Source organism: Lathyrus oleraceus, chromosome 7, assembly GCF_024323335.1.
Source record: "Lathyrus oleraceus cultivar Zhongwan6 chromosome 7, CAAS_Psat_ZW6_1.0, whole genome shotgun sequence".
Lineage (NCBI taxonomy): Eukaryota > Viridiplantae > Streptophyta > Magnoliopsida > Fabales > Fabaceae > Lathyrus > Lathyrus oleraceus.
In genome coordinates, this window is record NC_066585.1 from 262,245,936 (window position 1) to 262,271,606 (window position 25,671).

Here is a 25,671-nt window from a genome sequence, read left to right on the forward strand (position 1 = left end):
AAAACAACAGAGATGATTACATTATTTGTTTTACAAAATTAATGCCAATCCTAAGGTATTAACAATCTCCCCCTTTGGCAAATTTTAGCTAAAACAAATAAGCCTCTGTCATTATCTTCACCACCACAAACACCAAAGTTGGTGTACATGAGGAAGTAGAGGTACAAGAATCAGTTGCATCAAAATCCTTCCCCTCAACAATAGAGCTTCCTGAAGAATATGTAATGTTGAGTACATAGATAATGTAACTCAGATCACAAGACACAACTGTCCTCTTAACTCAGATCACAAGACACAAGTGAAGTACATGAGTTAGTGACTTTGGTGCCTGAAACAACTTCTGCTTGCTACCACATTTTGCTTGCTTGTGGTACATTCTCAGGACAGTATTTCTCTCCCCCTTTTTAGCTAAACATTTGTAAATGAACCCTTCACAGAACCAGATCCAGGCGCAGTTTGCCCAAACCTTAACATACCCCATGGTTTAGAGGGAATGGAATGTTTCTCTTGTGATAAGAGGAGTGCTGTTACATCCTTTAAATAGTCCAGCCCGTGCTTAGGAATTAACGGTAGGAATAAATGCTTGGTCAAGATTCATTAATATTTGCTGAGAAACAGTCAGAGAATCACCAACAAAATCTCAGACTATCTTTGAATACCTTTTATAGCTCTTGACTGTTTCTTTTCCAAAACAACAGTTTCAGTGCATGGAGACTATTCCATATATGCAGTCAGACACGTTGCACGCGATGTCTTAACAACATTTCCTAAGACCACTTTCATACCTCCAGTAGATACTTGACATCTGGCACCACCAAAGCCAAAATCACAAACACCAGTAGATGGTTACTCCCCATGTACCACACAATTGTAACACTCAGGCTTATTCTAATTTATCATAATTAGACACACCACATCCATATTTCCTCATGACTTTTAGATTCAGAAGGAAATAACAGTATTGTCCAAGGCAATGTCATGACATCCGGTCAGACATTCTTCTGCTCACTCAGCCTTGACACACACCACATCATCCCAATAACTAACAAGGTGCCATACCTTGTTATCTGAGAACTCATAGACCACAAGCTTGATGATTACTTGCAGCGCAAAGACAGAACTCCCCCTGTCATGAACAACTAACTCTCCTCTTGCAACTTGGAGATCACACATGAACATATCCAACACCCCAAAGTTGGACCTTCACATACTTCCCGATTCAAAGAGAACCCAGACCGCTTGATGTATGGAAAACATAAGACGCATCTTCATGTCTTCAAGAGCACACCCTCTGTTCAACCCTCTTGGATGAACACATCCACACTCTGTGTCAATCTCTCTTCTAACCAGAACAGAAAACCACTTCACACAATGTTCTAACATTATTTAGGACATCCTTCACAACATGACAAAGAACACCATCTGATAATCTTCAGATATCACTGAGTCACCAGCTTGATCCAAAAGAAACTAGACACAAATTGGGACATATACATTCTCATCCCATTACACGAGATAATCTTCCATAGATAGCTCAGAACTCCTACCACAAGCTCCAAGAGATGAATAGAGAACACCTCCTTTTGGCTTCAACTTACTACTTTTCTGCTCAAAAGTAATTTGTCTCAGACTTTCCTCAAGAATAATCAGCTGCCATATGTTGATTATCTTGATTCTTCGAACTCACTTCTGAGATAGACCAACTGCCACTGGTTGATTACCTCCTTCATGAATCCTCATATGAAAAAGTCAAATGCTACTTTTTGACCTCAACAAGTTTATCAGACTTCTCCCAAAGATATTCTGACCTTCCAAGTGAGACTTGAACTTCAAGCTACATGTTAAACCAAACTTAGATTCTCTAAGACATGAACATGTAACATCTTCTCCATCCAGCAACTCCAAAGGACTGCAATGAGACCGATCTTTTTGAAGTACCCAATCTACAACTCTGTAGACCTTTCTATCTTAAGTTGATGTGCCACTTCACCAACTAAGATTCTGATGTTGAACCAAATGTCACAACATTGTGTTTTAACATCTAGCTGTTGAATTCAGCTCCTTCTTCTGCCACTTGAAAGAACTTCCTCCCTACACAGAACAAGAGTTCAATGCTCTCATAGACTTGATTGTGGAACCAAGTTTGAGTAAACAACCTCCATCCTGCAGGTTTGTAGTTAAGTCATCCAAGCTCACACCTTGGTGAATCCCTGCTTCTTCTCCAAAGACATCAGACACTCTGATGCATGAGTCTTCAGAAGGACCAGTTAGAAACTACCCCTTCAGCTATACCTAGGATTCCACTTCCTAAAGCAAGGCTGTTTCCATGATGTCAAGAATGTTGCCACTTGTTCTTAACTCCACAGTGTGCATTAGTCAATGCACTTCCTTACCTAGATCAGACATAAACTGATCCAAGTAACCATCATCAAGACTATGATGTCTTCTTCTTCTTGTACATACCAAGGCTGAACAAGTTCCTTGTCAGGAAACCTTTTCAGAGATCATATGTTTGTGCTGCCACCAATGATATAGATCATAAACCAATGGACTATCCTTCCTGTGATTCTTCACAGGGTCTTGAAGAAGAGATGTTCCAACATCTTTAAGAACATCAGTTATCTTGAGCTCCAAGGATAATCAATTAAATACTTGTACTTGGCACAAGTAGACATGGATCTTAAATCCTTTCCCAATTATCCTTTCAGATACTTCCACCATAAGAATACTTTGGAAATACTCTTCTTGTGTCAACATCATCTGCTTGCGAGCACCTCAACAGTCTTGAGAATCTTTCCGGATTAGATTCACCCTTAGGAATGAGAGAGATGAATCCTTCCTTGCATATGTGTCACACAACAGCCAGAACCCATGTGACACAGGTCAACAGCCAACCAGACCCTAGGCTGACCAAACGTGAGGAGGTTAGCTAAAACTCCCCCTCAAATTAACAATCATGGAGACTCCACACCACTATCCATGCATTGTACACACATGTCTCACCATGACATACACCACCCTACCAGTGGCAACTAACTCTATGAGTTATACCTATACTTACTCCAATCACACCAATCAGACCCCAGCTGACCATAAGTACTAGTGAAAGACAACAACACCAGTCCATGGTTGATATGCATTGCCAGAGCATACTACCTCAACCAACCTCTGAATCTTCATATTCTCACTCCTTGAAAGAACTGCCACTTCTGATCGTGGTGTTTGAATAACAAGATTCATGGTCCCAATCCTCTTAAATGAATTAGCAGTCAGGTTACCCCATTATTGCCTTCCATCATCCAGGGGACTTGTCTTCCAGCACAACATAGTACTTCAGGGAACAACTATCCAATCCTGATCAAGTCACAGGAATAAGGCAAATAGTAGGCAATTGCACAATGTCACATCTCAACCAGCTCCACTTCTAGAGAGCAGATTTCTAAGAGTGACCTTCTTGAGCATACACACAGTTGACCCTACCCTTGTCAACTTAGCACACACAGATGTCTCCTCTTCCAGGTCAGGAGTAGGTTCCAAACAAAAATATCCCTTTGTTTGACACCTAAAAACATCTGCTCTTCAACCAGTAGCTGCATACTTGTTGAACAACATGTTCTAACATCACATAGAACATTAGTTCCACCTCCTTGGAACAAACCCTCCTTGAAAATCTTCAAGGTCTTCATATACACTACCCAAGAGAGTAAAAGAATCAGTGATCAGGTGTTTCATACCATCCTGAAGTGGGAACGTCATGATGAGTGGACTTGAGGAGACTCAAGTATCTTTGACATCTTCAGTAGGTTGTGATGAAATCTTGAGTACAACAGCCTTTCATCCACATGAGGGGAAACTACATCAGAGTTTGAGTTTTGCCAGGTATTATGCAGCGGAAATCATAATACAACTCAACCTATGAACACACACTTCACCAGATTAGCTTCCAAGAGCAGACCAAGTTTGAATATGATTCAATACTAGCACAGTTATCCCACACACAGGCCAATTGCCAATCTCCAGAGGCAGGTGCACACAGTTCCTGTCATGAATAGTTCATCCACCTACTTCAAGGGACCATTCAGGGACATCACAGAACCTTCCACAGGTTCCAACCTCAGTACTAACATAACTCCTTGCAAGATACCAGAAAGTATCACCCATGGATCTCATCTAGAACCAGAACAGGATGCCTGCTCTGATACCATTTGAAATTCTGGCGTAGTCAGAGTTCAGATGTTCTACTCCAAGTCATGACATCTGATCCAACATTGTAACTACTACAGCAAGACAGTTATACAAATTAAACCCTGTACTAATATGCTCACGTTCACAGATGTCACGACATCTGCTTCTATATCACCCTAGAATGGAGGAACACCTAGTTCTGTGCATCTGGTAGAAAGACTCAGCAGAAATCAACCATAGCACTAACTTCTGTTGTTTTCCTACACAGTAATCAGCAAGATGTCTCAATAGTGATTTGAACATCATTTGTTACATTATTCCAGTCTGCTGGCCTTGTACTTGTATTTCCTAAAATAAAGGTTAAACAAGTTAATCTAATTTCCACTTAGTAGGGTGCTAACAAATAGGCTATTTGTTAGGTTCATTTAATGTAGTACAGTTGTTAGTTTTCTGGATTTTAGCTCAGTTGTTGGATTCCTGAAGAATAGCCTAAAAAAATGCTGAAACAGAAAAACTAACCATCCTACAATTATCACATGCTGTCAAGAATGAATGTCACGACATTCCTTTTGACAGTCAAAACTTATACCTCATGCTGATTCAGTTATGTTCCAGAAAAACAGTCTGTGCTAAATTTGTTGTACTGTAAAAGACTAACCAGTCTCTACTTCAGTATCAGCATACATGACTAACTGTCAAAGCATCCAGTTTGACAATTTCACAGTGATCCTTTGGGCAGGTCTGTTATCCTCTTGGAGACCAGACTGAAACACTCAACTGAAGTAGAAAAACCAACTTGCCTATTATTCAGTATGTACTGTTAATGATGAATGTCAAAACATTCTGATTGACATTCAAGCAGAAGGCTATGTACCAGGTCTGATATTATCTTGATAAGCAGACTGAAATACAAGCTAAGTTAAGGCAGACATGATTATAACATGCAGAAGGAAAACATACACAGGAAATTGTTAACCCAGTTCGGTGCAACATCACCTACTCTGGGGGCATACCAAGCCAGGAAGAAGATCCACTATCAGCAGTATTAATTCAGAGTTAAACTCCCCCGTTTACAACTCTTCACTTAATCCCTACCCAATGCAATCTATACCTAGGAACTCCTAGATAGAAACCTCTAGTTTCCATTCCTATCACTACAAAAACAATGTAATGTTAAACAACTTGAACTTGCTTCACAGCTTCGTTCAAGACCATAACAACTCTTGCCTACAGGCTTTGAGTTACAAATACTCTCAGCTTTGAACACTGAGAAACACATGGTAACCTTCCCACAGGTTGGGAGGTTTACCTCACACATACCCCTAATTTTTCATTATTTGAGGCACACGAATCCTAAGTTACAATTTGCTATTTATAACCTAAGCACCCAACTGGATTTGGGTCTTCAGAAATCGCAGCAAACTTCTTCTTTGCTGTTACAAAGTCAGCAGAAAATTTCTGCTACAAATAAGGTCTTCAATCTTTTAGTTCCTAAAATATCTCCATATATATCTCCATATTTAGAGCCTATATATTCTAATTGAGTCTTTAAGACCTCCACAAGGAAGTTAGGATATTCACCAAATATCCTCACTAATCCCAGAATACATACTGAATTAATTAATTCAGTTTTCTACACATGTACGATGTCACAGGCATGATGTCGTGACATCGTACATGACATGTTGGTCCAGATGTTGAACTTCTTCAACCCAACATATTAAAACAACAGAGATGATTACATTATTTGTTTTACAAAATTAATGTCAATCCTAAGGTATTAACAGTTGCCATTGATGTATTTTTAGTCTCATGAACATAACCTTAGATTCATGATTAATTGATGAAATTGGATGTTAATAAGTGCACATGTGATGTTTGAATTATAATATAACATGTATTTGTCATTTTCTAACCGATTTGGGTTAGGGGGTGTTTAAATTGAAGCTTAGAATGAGCTCCCATGGTAGAAATTACATTCTGGACTTTCTGCAACGCGGTGATGGACGCCACTGGCATGAAGGGCTGACCGTCACGCATTTGGGTGAGTTGACGGTCGTCAGCTGGGTGACAGGGAGACTGTCATGGCCCCGAGACCCAAAATTCTTGTCAGTTGTCACCCTGATGATGGGTTTGTGAGGAGAGAGACAACGAGTTAGGTGACGGTCGTCATCCTAGTGATGGGCCGCCTGTCATGAGCGTTAGTGGCCGATTTTAAGCGATCAGAGAAGTTTTCATTATTTAGTTATTTATCATTCTAGTCTTTAGTGGAGTCGCTCTGATATGTAGCATTGGGGACAGGTTATTCTATATTTCATTGTTACATGTCTTATTCATTTTGGAGTTGTTGAACCACTTTGTTATTCATTTGTTGTTTGAGACTATATATGTCAAACTTTATTTGTTTATGCTGCTTAATTCACAATATTATATTTTGTTGACTTTTATGTTTGATGAAATATGCATGACTCGCTAAGTGTTGAGTTAAAATTGAATTATTTTACGAAATGTTGAGTCGGGGAATTTGAGTGTTACATCGGACGCGATACAGATTTTCAGCTAACACACATTTTTCTATTAAAAGCATTTTTTCCTCTTTTAAAGGGTTTCAAATTTCAAGACTGAGAGTGACGGCAAAGGACGATTTTAGATTCTTTTGGATGTCATTAGAGCCACTGGAGAGCATTTTCTTTAGCGATTTTTTATGTACTCTGAATCTAACTTCATGGTATATTTATTTTAAATCATGAGTAGCTTGATTTCTTATAGGTTATGTACTTTTGTATGTTGAACTTACTTTAATTCTATTGGGACATATGAGTGGTTGATGTTAATGTTATTGCTTGGACATATTATTATTATTCAATTATCAATTGTATTCATTTCGGAAATAGGATAATTGTTTGGTCTCTAATTAAGTAGGGATATTATAATTAGGAATTGTGACTTATGTATTAATGCACTTTAGTGCCTAGTCAGACGTTCTAATTGGCCTGATGGATCGGAGAATTAATGCTTAGACTAGTGAGCTCCACACCAAGGGATTGGATGTTGTGGTAGGGTTAATATGTCGCGTAACTCTTATGTTTCTGCATTTTTGTTAATGCGTATTTCATCAATATAATAGAAGTAAGGGATTCTAACAAAAGACCTAATCTCCTTTATCATCGTATATTTTCCAAAGTTAATTTTCTCTTGTTTTTGGATCAAACAAACAATTTTCAAACAATCCCCCCTCGTATTACGTTAACGCAGACTCGTTTTCCTCGTTAAAATCAATCCTCGTGGAGAAATTTTGTTTATTATTACTTTGATACTTACTAATACACTTGCTAATTTTGTCATCAAATTTTGGTCGCAGTTGTCGAAAATTATTGATTTTCAACAAGATAATTTAGTGTGACTAATTTTTAATTTCTTTTTTTCGTTTTAACTAGATAAATACCAGTGCGATTATATATAAATTGTTGTAATATTATGTGTTTTAAAATACAAAATATAAAATTTACTTAATTAATTAAATAATGTAATATAGATTGTAACTTATATAGTTAAAAAAAAAATTAATCAACATTAATATCAAAAGATGTATTTTTATATGCAAACGACTATGCACTTGAATAAAAATGAATATGGTCATTATGGTTTAGTTTTTTATTATGTGCACGATAGAATTAACTTTTGCAAAATTGAGGCAGATTTAATTTCTTAGTTTAGATATTTGTCTTGTAATTTTATATATTTTATGAAAAATGTTTTTTTGGTGTTTATTTTACATATTTATTCAGTATATTTTTGTATATTTATTAATTACAAATTTGACCCATTTTTAAAATATAAATCAATGACAAATCGTTATCATATATTGTATTATATATTAATGATAAATATGAGTCTTATATTTTTTATACACATTTATAATTAAAAAATATATTCATTTACTATAAAATATTTTTCCCATATTTTTATATTAATTCGTGCCAAATATTTTGTCTCATATTTTTTTATATTTTTATTACTAATATATATTTATTCACGGCTTTTTACATATTTATAAGTTATTAAATTTTGTCTATGTCTCAATTACAAAACACAATATATATTTTTATATGAGTTTCAGCGACATGTCAGGTGTTTTTTTATAATATAAATCAATAGTTTAATTGAAATACACTGACAGTGTAAACGAATTTTATACCGTCAGTTAATCATAGACGTCGGATATTAAGACAAGTTTGACTTTTATTTTAAAAATCTATAAAGTAATACAAACGGATGATGGTGATGAATCGACGGTGTAAAACTTTTTACACTGACAGCGTATAGTAATTAATCACAATAAATATTTGTTTTATATCTTATTTTAATGAATCTATACAACTGAGTGAGACAATAACTTGTACAAATTGATGTCGATAACTTGAGACAATAACTTAAACAATATAAAAAAGTTGATTTGTGAATTATTGATATCTATTTTTGTTAAATTTAAAATAAAATCTAGTTAATACATTATAATTATCTTTATTTTATTTAAAAGACAAAAAAAAAGTTAAATTAATTGATTAGTGATAAACATTTGTTTATTTCATGTATGATGTGTGTTTCGCCGACTATTTAAAAGATTTGTCTATATAGAAATAATTTGAATGAAGTTGATGTACAAAAAATTATAGTTAATATATTGTAATTTTTTGAATTTTTATTTTTAAAATATTAAAAAGATATCAATTCTAATTAATTAATTATCAAAAGCATTTGTTTATGTAAATTTCTTATAATAAACTCAAATTATTAAATTATAATTATTTTAATTTTATTTAAAAGGCATAAAACAAATATTAAATTTTACAATTAAAAGATAAATATTTATCCCATATACGAACTTATGTATGAACTTTTTGTGTCTGCTACTCCATTATATCATATTCCATCGATTCAAATAAAAGCTAACTCATTTTCAAAATATAATGATAAAATTATACCTAATGTATTATAAATGTTCTCCTTTTAAAATTGAAGATATAAAAAAAATATGAATTTAAAATATTTTTTTATATCATTGTTATAATAAACTTCAATTAATTAATTAATTAATTGATTATAAATAATTGTTTCATGTGTGAATTGTACGTCAAACTTCATATTTTAGTGACTAATTTTCATAAAAACAATGGAAAACAATGGAAAACAATGAAATATAAAATTTTCATAATTGATAGCTTTTATATCAAAACATTTAAAAAATAATAATTGTGGTTATTTTTTAACACACAATTGTTTGAGTATGTTTTATATTAGAAATTATATTTTTATTTTTATTTAAAATATATAAATAAAATTATTAATTGATTAATGATCATTGTCCTTTGTTTGAATAAGTAGTGATGTAATATTATTTAAGTGGATGGATACATTAAATCAAGAATTTAATTGATATATTAAAGATTTTTTATACGGTGAGTTAATCACAACCACTAATTTATTTAAAAAATTTGACTTTTATTTTAAACATTTAAAAAATAATAAAGACAGATAATTGTGATGCATTGACAATGTAAATTTTTTTACACTGACAATGCATAACAATTAATCTCTTAAATCAATATACAAATTCAAGTGTATTTTACTGTTCACCTTATAATATTTTGTCAAATGAATAGCAATGAGATAAAATTGTGAGAGAAGAATTTAAAAATTAAGAGTAAAATGATGAAATTGTGAAAAGAAATTAAAAATTCTAAGAAGAAAAAAAATTGCGAGAGAAAATGTGAGTGTACAAACTTTCAAATCATCTCATTTATTAGCAAATGAATTGTTAAAAAAAGAAAAGAAAAAAGAAACAACCATTAAATGTGCAACAACTATAAATTTATTATTATTTTATTCATTCTACCGTTTGATTATTTAATTAATAAAAATCATTTTAACTGGAGAAATAAAACAAAACAACTACAACTAATATAATAAGAGACAAATATGTTATTAACTTCTTTTTTAAAGTAGAAAATAAAATAATCATATTAAATTATGCTTAAATATATTATATTCTCTTATTATAAGCTAATATTCTTTTTAAAATTTATTATATTTGAGACTAAATCCATCATTCAATAAATTTTAAACAGAGAATATTTGCTTTTAAAATTGTTTATAAATAATATTTAAAAGAGATTAATTGAAATACATTGTCAGTGTAAAAGGGTTTTACACCATCACTTAATTATAGACGTTGAATATTAAAAGAAGTTTGACTTTTATTTTAAAAATCTATAAAATAATACAAACGGGTGATGGTGATGAACCGACGGTGTAAAACTTTTTACAGTGACAATGTATAGTAATTAATCTCTATTTAAAATAGTTGTATTATATATTATAATATGAGTTTTGCATAAAAATTATTTCTTTTAATAATAATATTTTAAATATGCATTCAATTAAATAATGTAACAACACTCTCTCTCAAAATATCTAAAAATATTCATGTGACATAATTTAATTATATATTTATATATATATATATATATATATATATATATATATATATATATATATATATATATATATATATATATATATATATATATATATATATATATATATATATATATATATATATATATATATATATATATATATATATATATGTTAAATTTAAAATATTATGTCTCAAACTTTATCATGTAGACAAAATTTTAATTAGTTTAGATTTTGTATATTTAGTGACATATATTTTTAGAACGATTTGAGGTGTTTAAAATGGATGACGGAAATTGGAACGATATTTAAAATTTATCACAATTAAATTGTAAATAAAGAATTATAAAATATGCACCACTGTTATTTTGTGATAAATAGAACTTTTGAATATATTGTGATAGTTTAATAGTGACTAATCTCCATAACTGTTTTGTATATTTTAATAGGATTTAATTGAAATACATTGATAGTGTAAAAGAATTTTACACCGTCAGTTAATCATAACCGTTGGATAATGAAATAAGTTTGATTTTTATTTTAAAAATCTATAAAATAATGCAAATGTGTGATGGTGATGAATCGATTGTGTAAAACTTTTTACACTGACAATGTATAGTAATTAATCTCATTTTAATAATATATGTTACTTTTAGAGATTAATTGAAATACACTATCAGTGTAAAAGGATTTTACACCATCACTTAATTATAGACGTTGGATATTAAAAGAAATTTGACTTTTATTTTAAAAATCTATAAAGTAATACAAACGAGTGATCGTGATGAATCGACGGTGTAAAACTTTTTACACTGACAGTGTATAGTAATTAATCTCTTACTTTTAATATAAAATTAGATATTATTTTCAAAATAAAATTTAAATTATAATATAAAATTTATAAAAGATAAATAAATAACTATAATTTGTTAGAGTATAAATATAAAATATTAAAAATAACATTTACAATTCCATTGCCTTAAAAATATTTAAGTGACGTGTATTTGTGAATTGTAACAATAGTGTACTTTAAAAAAAAATAAAAGAGACCACTTTTATATTGAATTGTGTAATAGCAGAGACATTTCTTGGATTTTTTACCAATATACCCCACATTTTCAATTAATTTCCCAAAATAACCCAGGTTTCAAAAAATTTCCCAATCTACCCCACTTTTAGGAGGAGGCGCCAATTGGATTGGCGACCCCTCTTAAAAATTACAAGGAGGCGCCAATTGGATTGGCTAGGGCACCTGCCCTAGCCAATCCAATTGGCGCCTATGTGTATTTTTTAAGAGGAGGCGCCAATCCAATTGGCGACTCCCTTAAAAAAGCCTCAAATGAAAAAACCTTCAACATGAAAGTTGTAGATCTTTTCAAGACAATGAATTTGGATATAAATTTTGCATCATTTGAATTTTTTATGAGAAAGTTATGGGCAGTTGAAGTTGGACTTCTGAGTTTTTCAACTGTAATCTGACCTATAATGTCTTGCATTATTTCATGTGTTTCTTTTAGAGTTATGAAATTTTGTCCAACATAACATTTGAAGTAGACATATTAAAGTTTCCAATGCACTTGGTCCCACCTCAAAATAATTAAAAATGAGTGAGGTAGGTCCTTGCGAACTTGACCCAAAATTAGGGTTTCAACTGTAATCTGACCTATAATATCTTGCATTATTTCATGTGTTTCTTTTAGAGTTATGAAATTTTGTCCAACATAACATTTGAAGTAGACATCTTAAATTTTCTAATGCACTTGGTCCCACCTCAAAATAATTAAAAATGAGTGAGTTAGGTCCCTGCGAAGTTGACCTAAAATTAGGGTTTCTGTCAAAATGATCTATAATGTTTTGAAATGAATGATGAGCTTCCAAGTTTCAAATGGATTTTTGATGAACATGAAAGTTGCTCATATGGCGACTGTTGTTAAAACTTGAATGGAGGCGCCAGTTGGATTGGCTAGGGAAGGTGCCCTAGGCTAGGGCAGGTGCCCTAGGCTAGGGTAGGTGCCCTAGCCAATCCAATTGGCGCCTATGTGTATGTTTTAAAAGGAGGCGCCAACTCAATTGGCGAGTCCCTCATAAAATGCCTTTTTTATCTTATAAATAGATGCGTTGTGTGACCTATTGTTCCACAACTCATATAATCATTTGCCTATCATGTTTGGTGTTCGTCGCTGATACGGTAAGGTGATTTATGCGAGAGACAAACCTCAATTGCTGATGCTGTTTTGGAACATCACCACGTTAGATCAACTGAAGAGGGAGTTGGTTCGATGGTTAGACGGGAAAATACCAGAAGGGGAAAAAATCAGAAGTATTGAGAGACTTGACAGTATCTTTGGTTGGGTGCGAATGAAGACTGATAAGGATGCTAGGGAAATGATGTTTGGTCGAGACGACATTAATTTGATTGTTGTAATCAGTTAGAATTATTTATGTTTTCAGATGTTTTGTACTGATGTTGGTTATGAAACTCGTTGTAACAAGAACTTAATGATATATATTGATTGATTGTTACAGAAATACAATGTTACAAAAAGCATAAGAGCAAGATAAAATGTTACAAAAAGCTTAAGGTCTAGATAAAATGTTACAAAAATCTTAAGATCTAGATGATGCTCCTTGATTGGGACAGTTATTTTTGTTGTGTCCTGGTTGACGACAGATACTACATAATCTTATCATTTTATCTGTGGAATCCATCTCTGTTCTGATACGTGGCTGTTTGGCCTTCCTTTCTTCTTTCTACGCATCTCTTCATTGTGCCAAACAATATCTCCTTCATATGGAGGCCAGTAATCCTCCATTGGTAGTACTGAAAAGCTTTGACTATATACGTTCATGATGGTGTTTGCCTTGTACACATCAGATAAATGGGTGTAAGCGTCTTGACGAGTATAAGCGCATGCTGCAATGACATGGGAGCAAGGTATGCGGAAGGCCTGAAATTTTCCACAATCGCACCAACTTCTGTGTAGTTTAACCGCGTAGGCTAAGTTTGGTCTCCCGTCGCTGTTGCCCATTGTTTCCTGGACGCTGAAATTTTGTCTTTGACGGTCAAACACTGTTACAGCGTGTGTCGTAGCTTTGATGCTCTCCTCTTTCATGACCTTCATGCAACACTCACTGAATACTTGTCCAGACATTAACACTGCACTCCATCTTTCACCTCTGGTTGCGAACATAGAAGCCAACCTATAATAGGTTGATCTTACCAAGGCGGTTATCGGCAGGTTTCGAATTCCTTTGAAAACCCCGTTCATGCATTCCACAATGTTTGTTGTCATGTGGCCCCATCGACGACCACCGTCAAATGCTCTTGTCCACTGCTCAACTGGGATGTTATTTATCCATCTCCCCGCGTCTTCATTAGACAGACGAATCTCATCACGATAATATTGAAAAGACGGTTGAGTTAAAGCATACCCAGCATTCACCACCTTCTTGCAAAGATTCTTATCTTTTATAGCACGCATGAAGTTTTGTGCAATGTGTCTGATACAGTAGACATGTGTAGAAGGAGGATCATGCCATCCGTTGTCATGGTTGTTGTAGGCACTTTCGATGGCAGCATGTCTATCAGAGATCAAACATAGATTGGCTTGTGGAGCGACATGCGTTCTGAGATGTCGAAGAAAGAAACCCCATCCACCAGCCGTTTCACCTTCAACAAGAGCAAAGGCAATGGGAAATACATTGTTGTTACCGTCTTGTGCAACTGCCATGAGCAACGTACCCTTATATTTTCCGTATAACCAAGTGCCATCAATTTGTAGGAGAGGTTTGCAGAAAGCGAAACCTCTGATGCACGGGTCAAATGCCCAAAAGAGACGGTGAAATATTCTATTACCTGTAGCACAGGTTCCGTCTGGCATCATTGTTGGCACTGTCTCCAGAATTGCCACAGTTCCTGGGACATAAGTTTTTAGTGCCCATAAAAACCGTGGTAATTCCTTGAATGAGTCCTCCCAGTTTCCGAAAACCTGCTCAACAGCCTTTGTCCTCGCAATCCATGCTTTCTTGTAAGATGGAGTATAATTATATGTTGTTCGGATATGGGATATAATTATACTCACCTTCACTGATGGGTCTTTATTTACCAATGGCAGAATGTCTCGACATATCAAAGCTGTGCTCAGTTTACGGTGATCTTGTTCAACCGTTGTTGCGACGCAACTGTGTGGTGGGTCTATTGAAGCGATCTCCCAAGAGTCATTTTTCTTCTTGTAAGATGCAGCCAAACGAAATTTACAAAGCATGTTACGACATTCGATAACATACCTTCTAGAATCAGTGCGTTTCACCGTAAAGTCAGCAAAGTTGTTCATGTGGTATTTTTTGATTGCCAAGACACATTCCTCTTTGGTACGAAACATGTCTCCCACCTTTAATTCGCCTACTGGTCTCGGATACGGATTATAGAAGACACTGTCGGACATTTCATCGTCGTTAAGAGCCATATTTGTCATATGTTGAGGAGGAATATAGGCATGAGTAGGAGGTATTGGTGGTGGTTGAGCCTCATCTTCATCGTCGTTATTCAGGATGTGATCAACCTGTATCTCAGTCTCCTCTTCTTCTTCATCAATAACGTCGACCTCTACTTCTGCTTCTGGGTTGAGTTCATCTGACCATTGTGCATCATCTGCAGCATCTCCACCAGCTGGATCCTGATCTGTTAGTTGAGACTGTTGAGACGATATACATGGCTATAGAGTAATGTACAACTCGATACAATCCATGCCTGAATGTTCATGACTAAGAAACATGCTTTCAACATCTTCATCGTCTCGTATCTTTAGGGGGAAAAACTTGCATTGACCATTCTCAAAAAATATAGGATTCTGATATGTCATCTTTGACACATTACCTGATGCTATGAAGGATTGTATTCTTTTTTTGAAATGCAAAAAGGTTGCATTTCTCTTCATCGTGACTCTAATGGTATCAGTGTTTTTAAAACAAAAACCATGAATCTCAGACTCAAAAGTTTCACCGTTGCAGTGAACGTTGATACTGTATAATGATGAAGATGACATTTTGGAGATGAAAACTATTTTGCAAGTGCAGATGAATGTGAGTGAAGATGCTAGGTATTTTGCAGATGATAAGTATTAATGTGAGTGAAGATGAATGTGAGTGAAGATGAATGTGAGTGAAGATGAAAAGGATTTTGCAAGTGCAGATGAATATGATAGTAAGACACTTAAATAGATGGTATCAGTGTCTCACATTGAAGCAAGTCTGAGATACCGTGTCAAGCATGCAAGTAATTTCATAGATGAGGTGTCTGTCATGCAATACAGTGTGACTTGATGTGTCAAGCATGCTAGGTAGTCAAGAGTTGATGTGTCTGTCATGCAAGACAGAAGTGAGTATTCAGCATGCAGGATAGTAGAGAGCCACGTGTCTGAGATGATGTGTCAATCCTGCAAGACAGTGTGAGTTGATGTGTCAGCCAGGCAAGCTATCAAGAAGGTAGTCATCAGCATACAGGAGACAAGACAGACACGTGTCGGACACCTAAGATGGTCAGAGATGACGTGTCAATCATGCAAGCCAACCATAAGTGTTTTGTTAAGCATGCAGGAGACAACAATGCCACGTGTCAGACATGCAGAAGGTGGCGCCAATTGGTTTGGCGCCTACCTTTATGGCTTGTACATGGTCGCCAATTTGAATGGCGCCCCCATGTAGTCAGTCCTCGAAACCATGCATTCAGAACTAGCCTTGCATGCATGTACCCTATGGTGTCGCCAATTTGAATGGCGCCCCCTCCTTAAAATTGTACATGGTCGCCAAATGAGGTGGAGACACCATGCAAACACATTTTTTCATGCACTCCTCCATTTGCCTATAAATTGATCCACTCCTTCAACAATTCTTCCACACAAACATTCTCACTACCTCATCTACATTTCTCACTACTTCATTTACATTACTTCTTTTCCATTTTCATCTACACCAACTCCCCAACAATATGTCTTTACTCACAATGGGCGAAGCACACAGAGGAACAGTTGCAAACATCGCGACATACGTAAGTTTTTTCGTGTACTTCTTTTTTATGTTTCATCTCCACCAACCCCATTTTATTTTGAAATACCGACTTAGTCAAGTGTTACATTATTTCTATTATAGGATGTCTCAAGGTTTCGCACTCGAGTCCACGAATTTGTCCCAATGGACCCGATGATTCAACCTTATGTTGAACTCGCCGGTTTTGGTCACCTTAGCAAAATTATGTCTTGGTCTATAGATAACAAATTCATTCTAGCCTTATGCGAAAGATGGAGGCCAGAGACACACACATTTTGGTTTCCAACCGGTGAGTGTACCGTGACGTTAGAAGACGTCTACATGCTTTTAGGACTACGAATTGAAGGCAAAGCTGTTAATGGTAAGACCAACTTTCCAAATTCAATTTGCATGGAGCTTTTAAACGTTGATTTGTTAGATGATAATGCTAGGGGACAAGGTATACTACTATCACGCCTAAAGTCATATTATAATAGTTTTTATTTAGATGAGCATTCTACCGAAGATGCTCGAATCATCAAAACTAGGTGTTACATTATGTTGTTACTAGGATCCTTTTTATTTCCCGAAGGTAGTGGTTCTAGCATGCATATTATGTACTTACCTTTACTTAGACATATAGATAGAATAGGTAGTTATAGTTGGGGATCCGCATGTCTAGCCTATCTGTATAGTTCTTTGTGCAAAAACTGCCACAAAGATACTTCTACATTTTCTGGATGTGCTGTTTTGCTACAAGCATGGGGATGGTCAAGACTACCGTCTCTAGCACCGGTCAATAGCAACCCCTTCACTTTTCCATATGCAAAAAAGTAAGTTGTTTAAATTGCTATATCTTTACTTCCTTCCTTACAGTTTATTACCCATAACTAATTTATTTTAACTTTTTGGTGTAGATGGTCGGCACGCGGTATGAATTACAGTAGATGTCCGAGACACTGTATTACTCAATATCGCAACCTTTTGGATCACCTTCGACCGGCAGACGTAAGCAAAATAATTACATTATTTCTTCATATTATATTGACTTTTTCTACATTCATTTAAATCCTATTGTCTTTAACATTTCAGTTCATTTGGCGTCCATACCTTAATATGGATCATGAGCATCAGATCAACCCTGAAGACGCAGCCGTATGGACAACATGCACACCAATAATACGGTTCACAACAGTGGAGCTGCACAACACCGATCGTGTGAAGCTGCAGTTTGGTATGGTCCAGAATATCCCAGATCCCCCAGCTAGCCTAGGAGAATGGCATATGCGTAAAGTGAACGACCAATGGAACTACAACCCTTGGCAACAATTCGCAAGATCAGAGTGTCGCAAGTGGAAGCACCGTCATGACCATGTCTTAACTGACGCAGTCATGCCAAATGAGGTAAAACCAAGTCGTACTTATATGGCTTGGTATAGATCAGTTGGATTTCAATTCATCGCCGATGATATGTACCTCTACGACCCACGCCAGACAAGTTACACACAAGAAGGCTCAACATCTAACCCCCAACAACATTCTCAGCCCGATTACTCACAACCACCTATCCGACAAACTTTCCGTTCCACAAACACACAAACATACAACCAAAACATGCCATTCACCCAACCCCAAAACCAAGAACATCCCCCATACCACCACCAACAAATGGACCATCAACCTTCGACCGAACATCGCTTCGCACCCACACCATCACCCTACCAAAGTCGCCTTACCCAAAACACTAACCGCCCCATCACCTACCGTAGCCAAGAACCCCAAACATCACAATACCAAAACATCCCACAACCATATCTCTTCCAAACACCCCAACAACCTTTCCAACCTTTCCTAGACCCATCATTGTCACCCATGTCCCCCTTCAACCGTCCTGGTCGCCCATCCATGAGTCAACCACACCCCAACTTCTCTGGCATGGGTCATGAGCTCAGCTACGCCGGTACACCATCATTGAATACTGAAGACTATGCTGAGTTGGCTGAATACCTCAACGGACCTTCTCCTGTAGGCGGTAATGACGCTCCTGGACCATCAGATGAACAAACACCGGTGCAGAATCGTCAACGTGGGTTAGGGCCAAGGGTTAGGGTAGCTAGGGGATGTGGGACCGGAGGTCGGTTAGGTGATCCCGGTCATCACCATTAGGATTCATTGTGTAAAATCCAAATTTTATTAATATCAATTCGTATTATGTCAAATTTATCTTTGTGTATTCTCCAAACATTAAGTTTCTTTCATAATTCTAAAATAAACACATATCATAAAACAAAAATTTATAGGTCAGAAACCCTAATTCAAGGACTTCTTATTGTTATGTTGAAGGGCTTGAATTTGGTCCCTTTTGGCAAAATTCACATACACATATTTTGACAGAAACCCTAATTTTGGGTCAAGTTCGCAAGGACCTACCTCACTCATTTTTAATTATTTTGAGGTGGGACCAAGTGCATTGGAAAATTTAAGATGTCTACTTCAAATGTTATGTTGGACAAAAATTCATATTCCTAAAAGAAACACATGCAATAATACAAAACATTATGACTCAGATAACAGTTAAAATGTCAAAGAGTCCAAGTTCAGGTGCCCATACCTTTCTCATAAAAATTGCAAATGATGCAAAACTTTAGTCCAAATTCATTATCTTGAAAAGATCTATAACTTTTATGTTGAAGGTTTTGTCATTTGAGGCTTTTATCATTCAAACTAAAGGGCTTGAAGTTGGTCCCTTTTGGCAAAATTCACATATACTTGTTTTGACAGAAACCCTAATTTTGGGTCAAGTTCGCAGGGACATAACTCACTCATTTTTAATTATTTTGATGTGGGACCAAGTGCATTGGAAAATTTAAGATGTCTACTTCAAATGTTATGTTGGACAAAAATTCATATTCCTAAAAGAAACACATGCAATAATACAAAACATTATGACTCAGATACCAGTTGAAAAACTCAGAAGTCCAACTTCAACTGCCCATAACTTTCTCAAAAAAAATCCAAATGTTGCAAAATTTATATCCAAATTCATTGTCTTGAAAAGATCTACAACTTTCATGTTGGAAGTTTTTCCATTTGAGGCTTTTTTAAGGGAGGCGCCAATTGGATTGGCGCCCCCTCTTAAAAATTACACATAGGCGCCAATTGGATTGGCTAGGGCACCTGCCCTAGCCAATCCAATTGGCGCCTCCTTGCAATTTTTAAGAGGGGGCGCCAATCCAATTGGCGCATCCCTCTAAAAGTGGGGTATATTGGGAAATTTTTTGAAACCTGGGTTATTTTGGGAAATTAATTGAAAATGTGGGGTATATTGGTAAAAAATCCACATTTCTTTCTTTTCTTTTTATTTACCGGAAAAAAAAAACTTACAAAAAATATAGTATAACATACTATTTACATGAGACATCTCAATATACTAATACTAACATATAATAATTAAAAGTTTATGAAATATTGATGTGGCACTTGCCCCCATATTGGCATGAACAACTCCGTCCTTTGTCCTTGGAGTTAGATTTTCGTTAAAAAAATGTGACTTAGCAAACGGCGCACACGTGGAATTGTTTTATAATTTTATGGGGATAATGCATGGAAAATCTAGTTAAGGGGAATTAAAAAGGAGGACTAAATCCAAAAAAAGACATAATTTTGCATCTCTTCTTCTTCTCTTCAAATCTTTGTCGCTTCTTTTTCTCTTCTTACTTTGTTCAAAACTTCAAACCTGGTGCAGATTCAACCATGGCAACATCATCTGTAGGTAATTTTTTTGTGTCTGAAATTCCAGTTTGTGGTTGCAATAAAACAATGAGGATGTTCATCTCAAATTCAACTAAAAACCCTAAAAGAAGATTTTGGAAGTGTTCTAATTCAGGATTAGGTTGCTTGCTTTTCATATGGGATGATGAAGTTGAACGCAACACATCAACTGAACACAAAAACTCAATCAGATGCAATTGCTCAGAGGTAGTTCAGGAGTTAGGTTGCATCATTAAAGATATTGAAGCTAGGAAAAAGGAGAAGATGAAATTGAAGTTGGAAAATGAAAAGAAGAAGACCAAAATGTTTAAGCTTTTGTTGACTCTTTCGTGGTGTTTGTTCTTTGCTTACCAGAAATGGTAGTGATTTTCATGTTCATGGTGTTTGTAATTTATTTTTAGTTTTAGTCCCTAGAAGAAGGGTAGTTGTTGAATTTCGTCTCTGTAAGGATTAATTATTGAATGAATCAGAACGTTTTAAATTTTAAATTTTTGTCCCTGTATGTTTGTAGATTTTTGTATTACATCCCTGCTTTTTAATGTTATGTTTCTATGGCATCCCTGTATTTCATGCGTTTACTTAATATTGTAGAACATAAAGACATATAAAGTTGTCTCAAAATAGAACAATGACACGCCATACATAAACCATAAAGATGTCTCAGAATTACATAAAGTCAAAAGGAAAATAATTTTGTCTCAAAGTACAACAAAGATACACCATAAATAAACCATAATGATGTTATATGTCTCAGAATTACATAAAGTCAAAGGGCATAATAAACTCTAGTCTCAAAATACAATAAAGGTGCAAGACACCAACAAGATGCTTATAGAGCATTGTCTTGATTACTTCCTTCTCCTTTCAGGTTTTTGCATCTTAGGACCCTTGTCCTGTCACTTTTCCTCAACTCCAATTTTCTTACAATGTTTGGTTTGTATGTCTTATTTTTCTGTAAAATATAGAATATTAGAGGTGCAAGACATCAACAGAATAATTCCAAATCATTATGAAATGGTATATTAAACTCAACTGGTTTAAGAACTCTTGGGGTGGTATAAGCAGGTGCAGCAAGTACATCATCAGTTGTTGGAACAAGTGCGCTCAAAATATAATCAGGTACATCATCAGTTTGTGAAGATGTAACAGGTTCACCTTGAGCTGATGTAACTGGTGCACTATGATTTGGTTGACTTGGTGCATATGTAATTAGTCCATTAACATCAAGATTTGGTTGAGTCTGAGTTGCCTCAAATATCGCTGCAAGATTTGTAGCAAGCATTTCAAACTTAGGGTCAACATCAATTTGAGTTTCCTTTAGTTGTGGTTGTTCTTCTGTTGCAGTTTGAGCTTCAGTAGGTTGAGTTTGCTCTTGTATTGCAGTTTGAGCTTCAGTAGGTTGAGTTTGTTCTTGTGTTGCAGTTTGAGCTTCAATAGGTTGAGTTTGTTCTTGTGTTGCAGTTTGAGTTTGTCATTGTCCTGTTGATGTTTTCTTTGGCTTTCTCTAGACAAACAAGTCGGAACATTAGTAATATATCAATGACATTAATAACATATACAATGTTACAGGGAGTTCAATACCTTTCTTTTTTGAGGTTCAGGGTCAACTACTTGACTTGTAAAACTTCTTACATTATGGCCATGTACACCACATCTCGTGCAACAATAACTTGTTTGTGTTCTTACCTTATTATGGTCCTTATCGGGTTCTTTCCTCCTTAGCTTCTTTGGTCGTCCAGGTCCTCTTTTATATGATGGAGGCAACATCTTTTCCATGTCAACCTCCGGACACATGTCTTGTCCATTAATAGGACTTACATTATAACCATAACATTTCTCATAAGTATCTTTGGAATAATAGTCATCAACAAAATCTTCGAGGGATTGGTTCCTAAAACCTAATGCAGTGGCTGCATGTCTACAAGGAATGCCCACTAGTTCCCAAAAGTTACATGTGCATGTTTTCTTTGAAGTATCCACAATGAAACTATTCCTGGTATGGGTATGTTCAACTTGCCATAATGTGTCACTAGACCAATTAGGAATCCAACTCCTTGCATGTTCCGTTTCCTTATCCAACCTAAGTCTAGGTCTAGGCATTATCCTATGATTCCATTTATCAACCCTTTCTCTTAATTTGGCATTCCTATTCATGAGATAGTTTCTTATCCATTCACACATAGTTAATATTGGTTTATCTCTTGCCACTAATATAGTGCTATTAAATTCCTCAGATACAGTATTCATAAGACCATCACATCTAGGATAAAAAGAAAATGCATGCTTACACCATGCTTTGGTAGGTATTCCTGACAGCCACTCCCAAGCTTTCATATTGAGCTCCTTCAATTCTTTCGTCTTAACATCCCGGGCTTGGATATATGTGGCTTTTGTAGCAGCCATCATTAAGTCTCTGATATGTGCCCCTCCATCAAACTTATTTTTGAAATTGTCATATAAATGCCTAAGACAAAGTCTGTGTTCTACCCTCTCAAACAATTCTTCAAAGACAGGGATCAAACTCTGCAAAGTTAATGATGAAAACCAAAAACAATTAACATAGTTAGGGATGAAAATCAAAACATATTATATAATTATGGATAGGATCCAAAAAACATTACAGTTATGAAAGTACCTTTTGTTGGTCAGAGATGAAAACCCACCTCTTATCTTGACCAATGTCCTCCAAAAGCAAGGTAAGAAACCACCTCCATGACTCCTTTGTTTCAGTTTCACATACACCAAAATCTATGGGATAGTATTGGTCATTTGGATCTCTACCAACTGCGATAAGAAGAGTCTCTCCATACTTAGTCTTAAGATGACATCAATCAACTCCAATGAATGGCCTACAAGATGTTGTGAAGCCTTTCTTAAGCCCATCTCAGCAAAAATAAAAGTTAGTAAACCTTGGTTGTATTGTTGGTCCAACCCTTGTCAGATTAATTTTACAAGTGTTCCCAGAATTGACTCTCCTTAACTCTGCAGAGTATCTCCACAAAAGGTTGTATTGTTTTACTGTATCACTTTCAATAAGAGCTTTGGAAATTTGTTTGGCCTTCCATGCCCTGCTCATAGTTATATCAACAGAGAACTTACTCTTAATCTCAGAGACAATATCACGAATCTTAACACCATCTGAAGATGCCATCCTAGCCGCCACCATTTTTGCAACCCACTTAGAAGTGGAAGAACTATTATTCAATACCTTATCACACGTGTGTGTTCCAGCCCACTTCTTCATTCTATACGCGTGCTTATTCCCAACTTTACTTACAAGTTTTAAAAACCCACATTTGTCATTTTTCACATACTTTATTTGTCTCTCATTTAATACCGACCATTTAGTTATTGCTTCTTTAAATTATTCAAGTGATACAAACTACAATCTCACTTTGAATTTGTTGTTCTTGTCCAAATCCTACATCTTAAACCTTGGATATTTTGGTTCCCTCTCCCCATCAGAAGCATCGGGGTCACTACCACCAAGCTCATCACTAGCATAGTTGATGATCATCTCATTATCCACACCACTACATGACCCCACATTATTAACACCAATTGGTACCTTATTTGGAGTATGATTGTGCTTCCTTGTTGCAACTTTTATCCTACCTCTTTTACCCTTTTCTTCAACTTAATTTTCAATAAAATCAAAGCAATTGTCCAACCCAAGAGCCCTCTCATCCTCACTATCGTCAAATGATAAACCATCAGCTTCAAAGTCACTATCCTTACTGTCTTTTGTGTCTTCAACCTGTTCAACACCACAAACATTAGCTTCTTCAACCTGCTCAACATCACCAATATTAGATTCTTCAACCTGTTCAACACCACCAACATTATCTTCTTCAACACCACCAACGTTGTCTTCTTCAACTTGTTTAAGACCACCAGCATTGTCTTCTTAAAAATCACCCACATCGACTTCTTCTGCATTGCCTTTACCTTTATGTTCAACATATATGTGAACTGCACATTTCATTATCATGGCATATTGATATACCTTATCAGCATCCCTATCACTAACCATTCTACTATACTTATCAACATCACTATTATACCACCATAGCCAATACTTTGAATGCTCAAGTTCAATTAACTTTTTCACGATACCTGTTGCTTCAAATAAGGTCCACCTATCTAGATCTATTTCTACTCCATGCTCATTTCCCCCTGTGTAATATACTAAACACTCCCTATTGAATCTACCCCCGTAATGAAAAATCAAACTGAACTCCATAACATGCAAGTTTTAAGAAGACACAATGAACATAGTTGACTCACCGATATAAGGAAGAAAGAAGATATTATAGATGAGATTGAGTTCAAAAGATGCGATTGTGTGTTACTAGGTCATGAAATTAGCATTTCATAATCTTCGTTGCTTCGTCTCCTCCCTCCCATTACCTGAGTTTCTTTTTTCATATGATGAGGGTGTTTGTAAATACCTACAAGTTCAAGAGATAATAAATTAAACAACTACATATTAAAATAATAATTTATATATTTTTCAATATATAGATGCAAAACAAGAAAATAATTCATTTGACCTAATTCAATATTTCAAACATGTTTATCCTACATTCCAATATTAATTCTACCTTATTTTACCCAAGGAAGTCACTTCACTTTTCAAAATTAAGAGGTAATATGGCTAAAACAAGATATCATACTTTCACTTTTTCAGTAAGAGTATTGACCCCTAAAACTAGAACATACTCCGAAAAAAAAACAATTTTATTATTGCAATTAATATAATTTCTTAGTTTCTTAAAACTAGAAGTAACATGAAGTTAAGATGATATTAAATTATTCATGCAAAGAAACTAGAAATATAATGTATAAAATAAATATAATTTTGTATAACCGTGGTTTTCATACGTGTCTTTTAAGAATCCACAAGTCTATCACACAAACAATACTAACTCCAGACAAATCAATAAAAATGTTCCATTCTCAATCGGGATGACCCAAATCAATTACAAATGACATAAAAAGGATAGAAGTTTATCATTCAACAGAAAAGCATACACAATGTGCATTATTGGTCTTTACTTTTGTCAGTTTGTCAATTATGTAAATAATGTCACCCATAAGTTTTATAAACGGAAATAATTTACAAATACTTTTATAAACGAAAAAAAGTCTACTGTTGATATAATTATTTTTATAAATGGAAAAAAGTTTGTTGTTGATACAATTAATTTT

The 25,671-nt window shown here is 35.0% G+C and overlaps 1 protein-coding gene across 1 annotated transcript; it reads left to right on the forward strand.

The window, feature by feature from the left end:
* Window positions 1-16,647: 16,647 nt before the first annotated feature.
* On the forward strand, window positions 16,648-18,912 carry LOC127100748 (protein MAIN-LIKE 2-like). Its single transcript, XM_051038018.1, has 3 exons — window positions 16,648-17,522; window positions 17,607-17,697; window positions 17,782-18,912. Exons 1-3 carry the CDS (start codon window positions 16,855-16,857, stop codon window positions 18,853-18,855), a joined length of 1,833 nt encoding a protein of 610 aa, XP_050893975.1. The 5' UTR covers window positions 16,648-16,854; the 3' UTR covers window positions 18,856-18,912.
* Window positions 18,913-25,671: the final 6,759 nt, after the last annotated feature.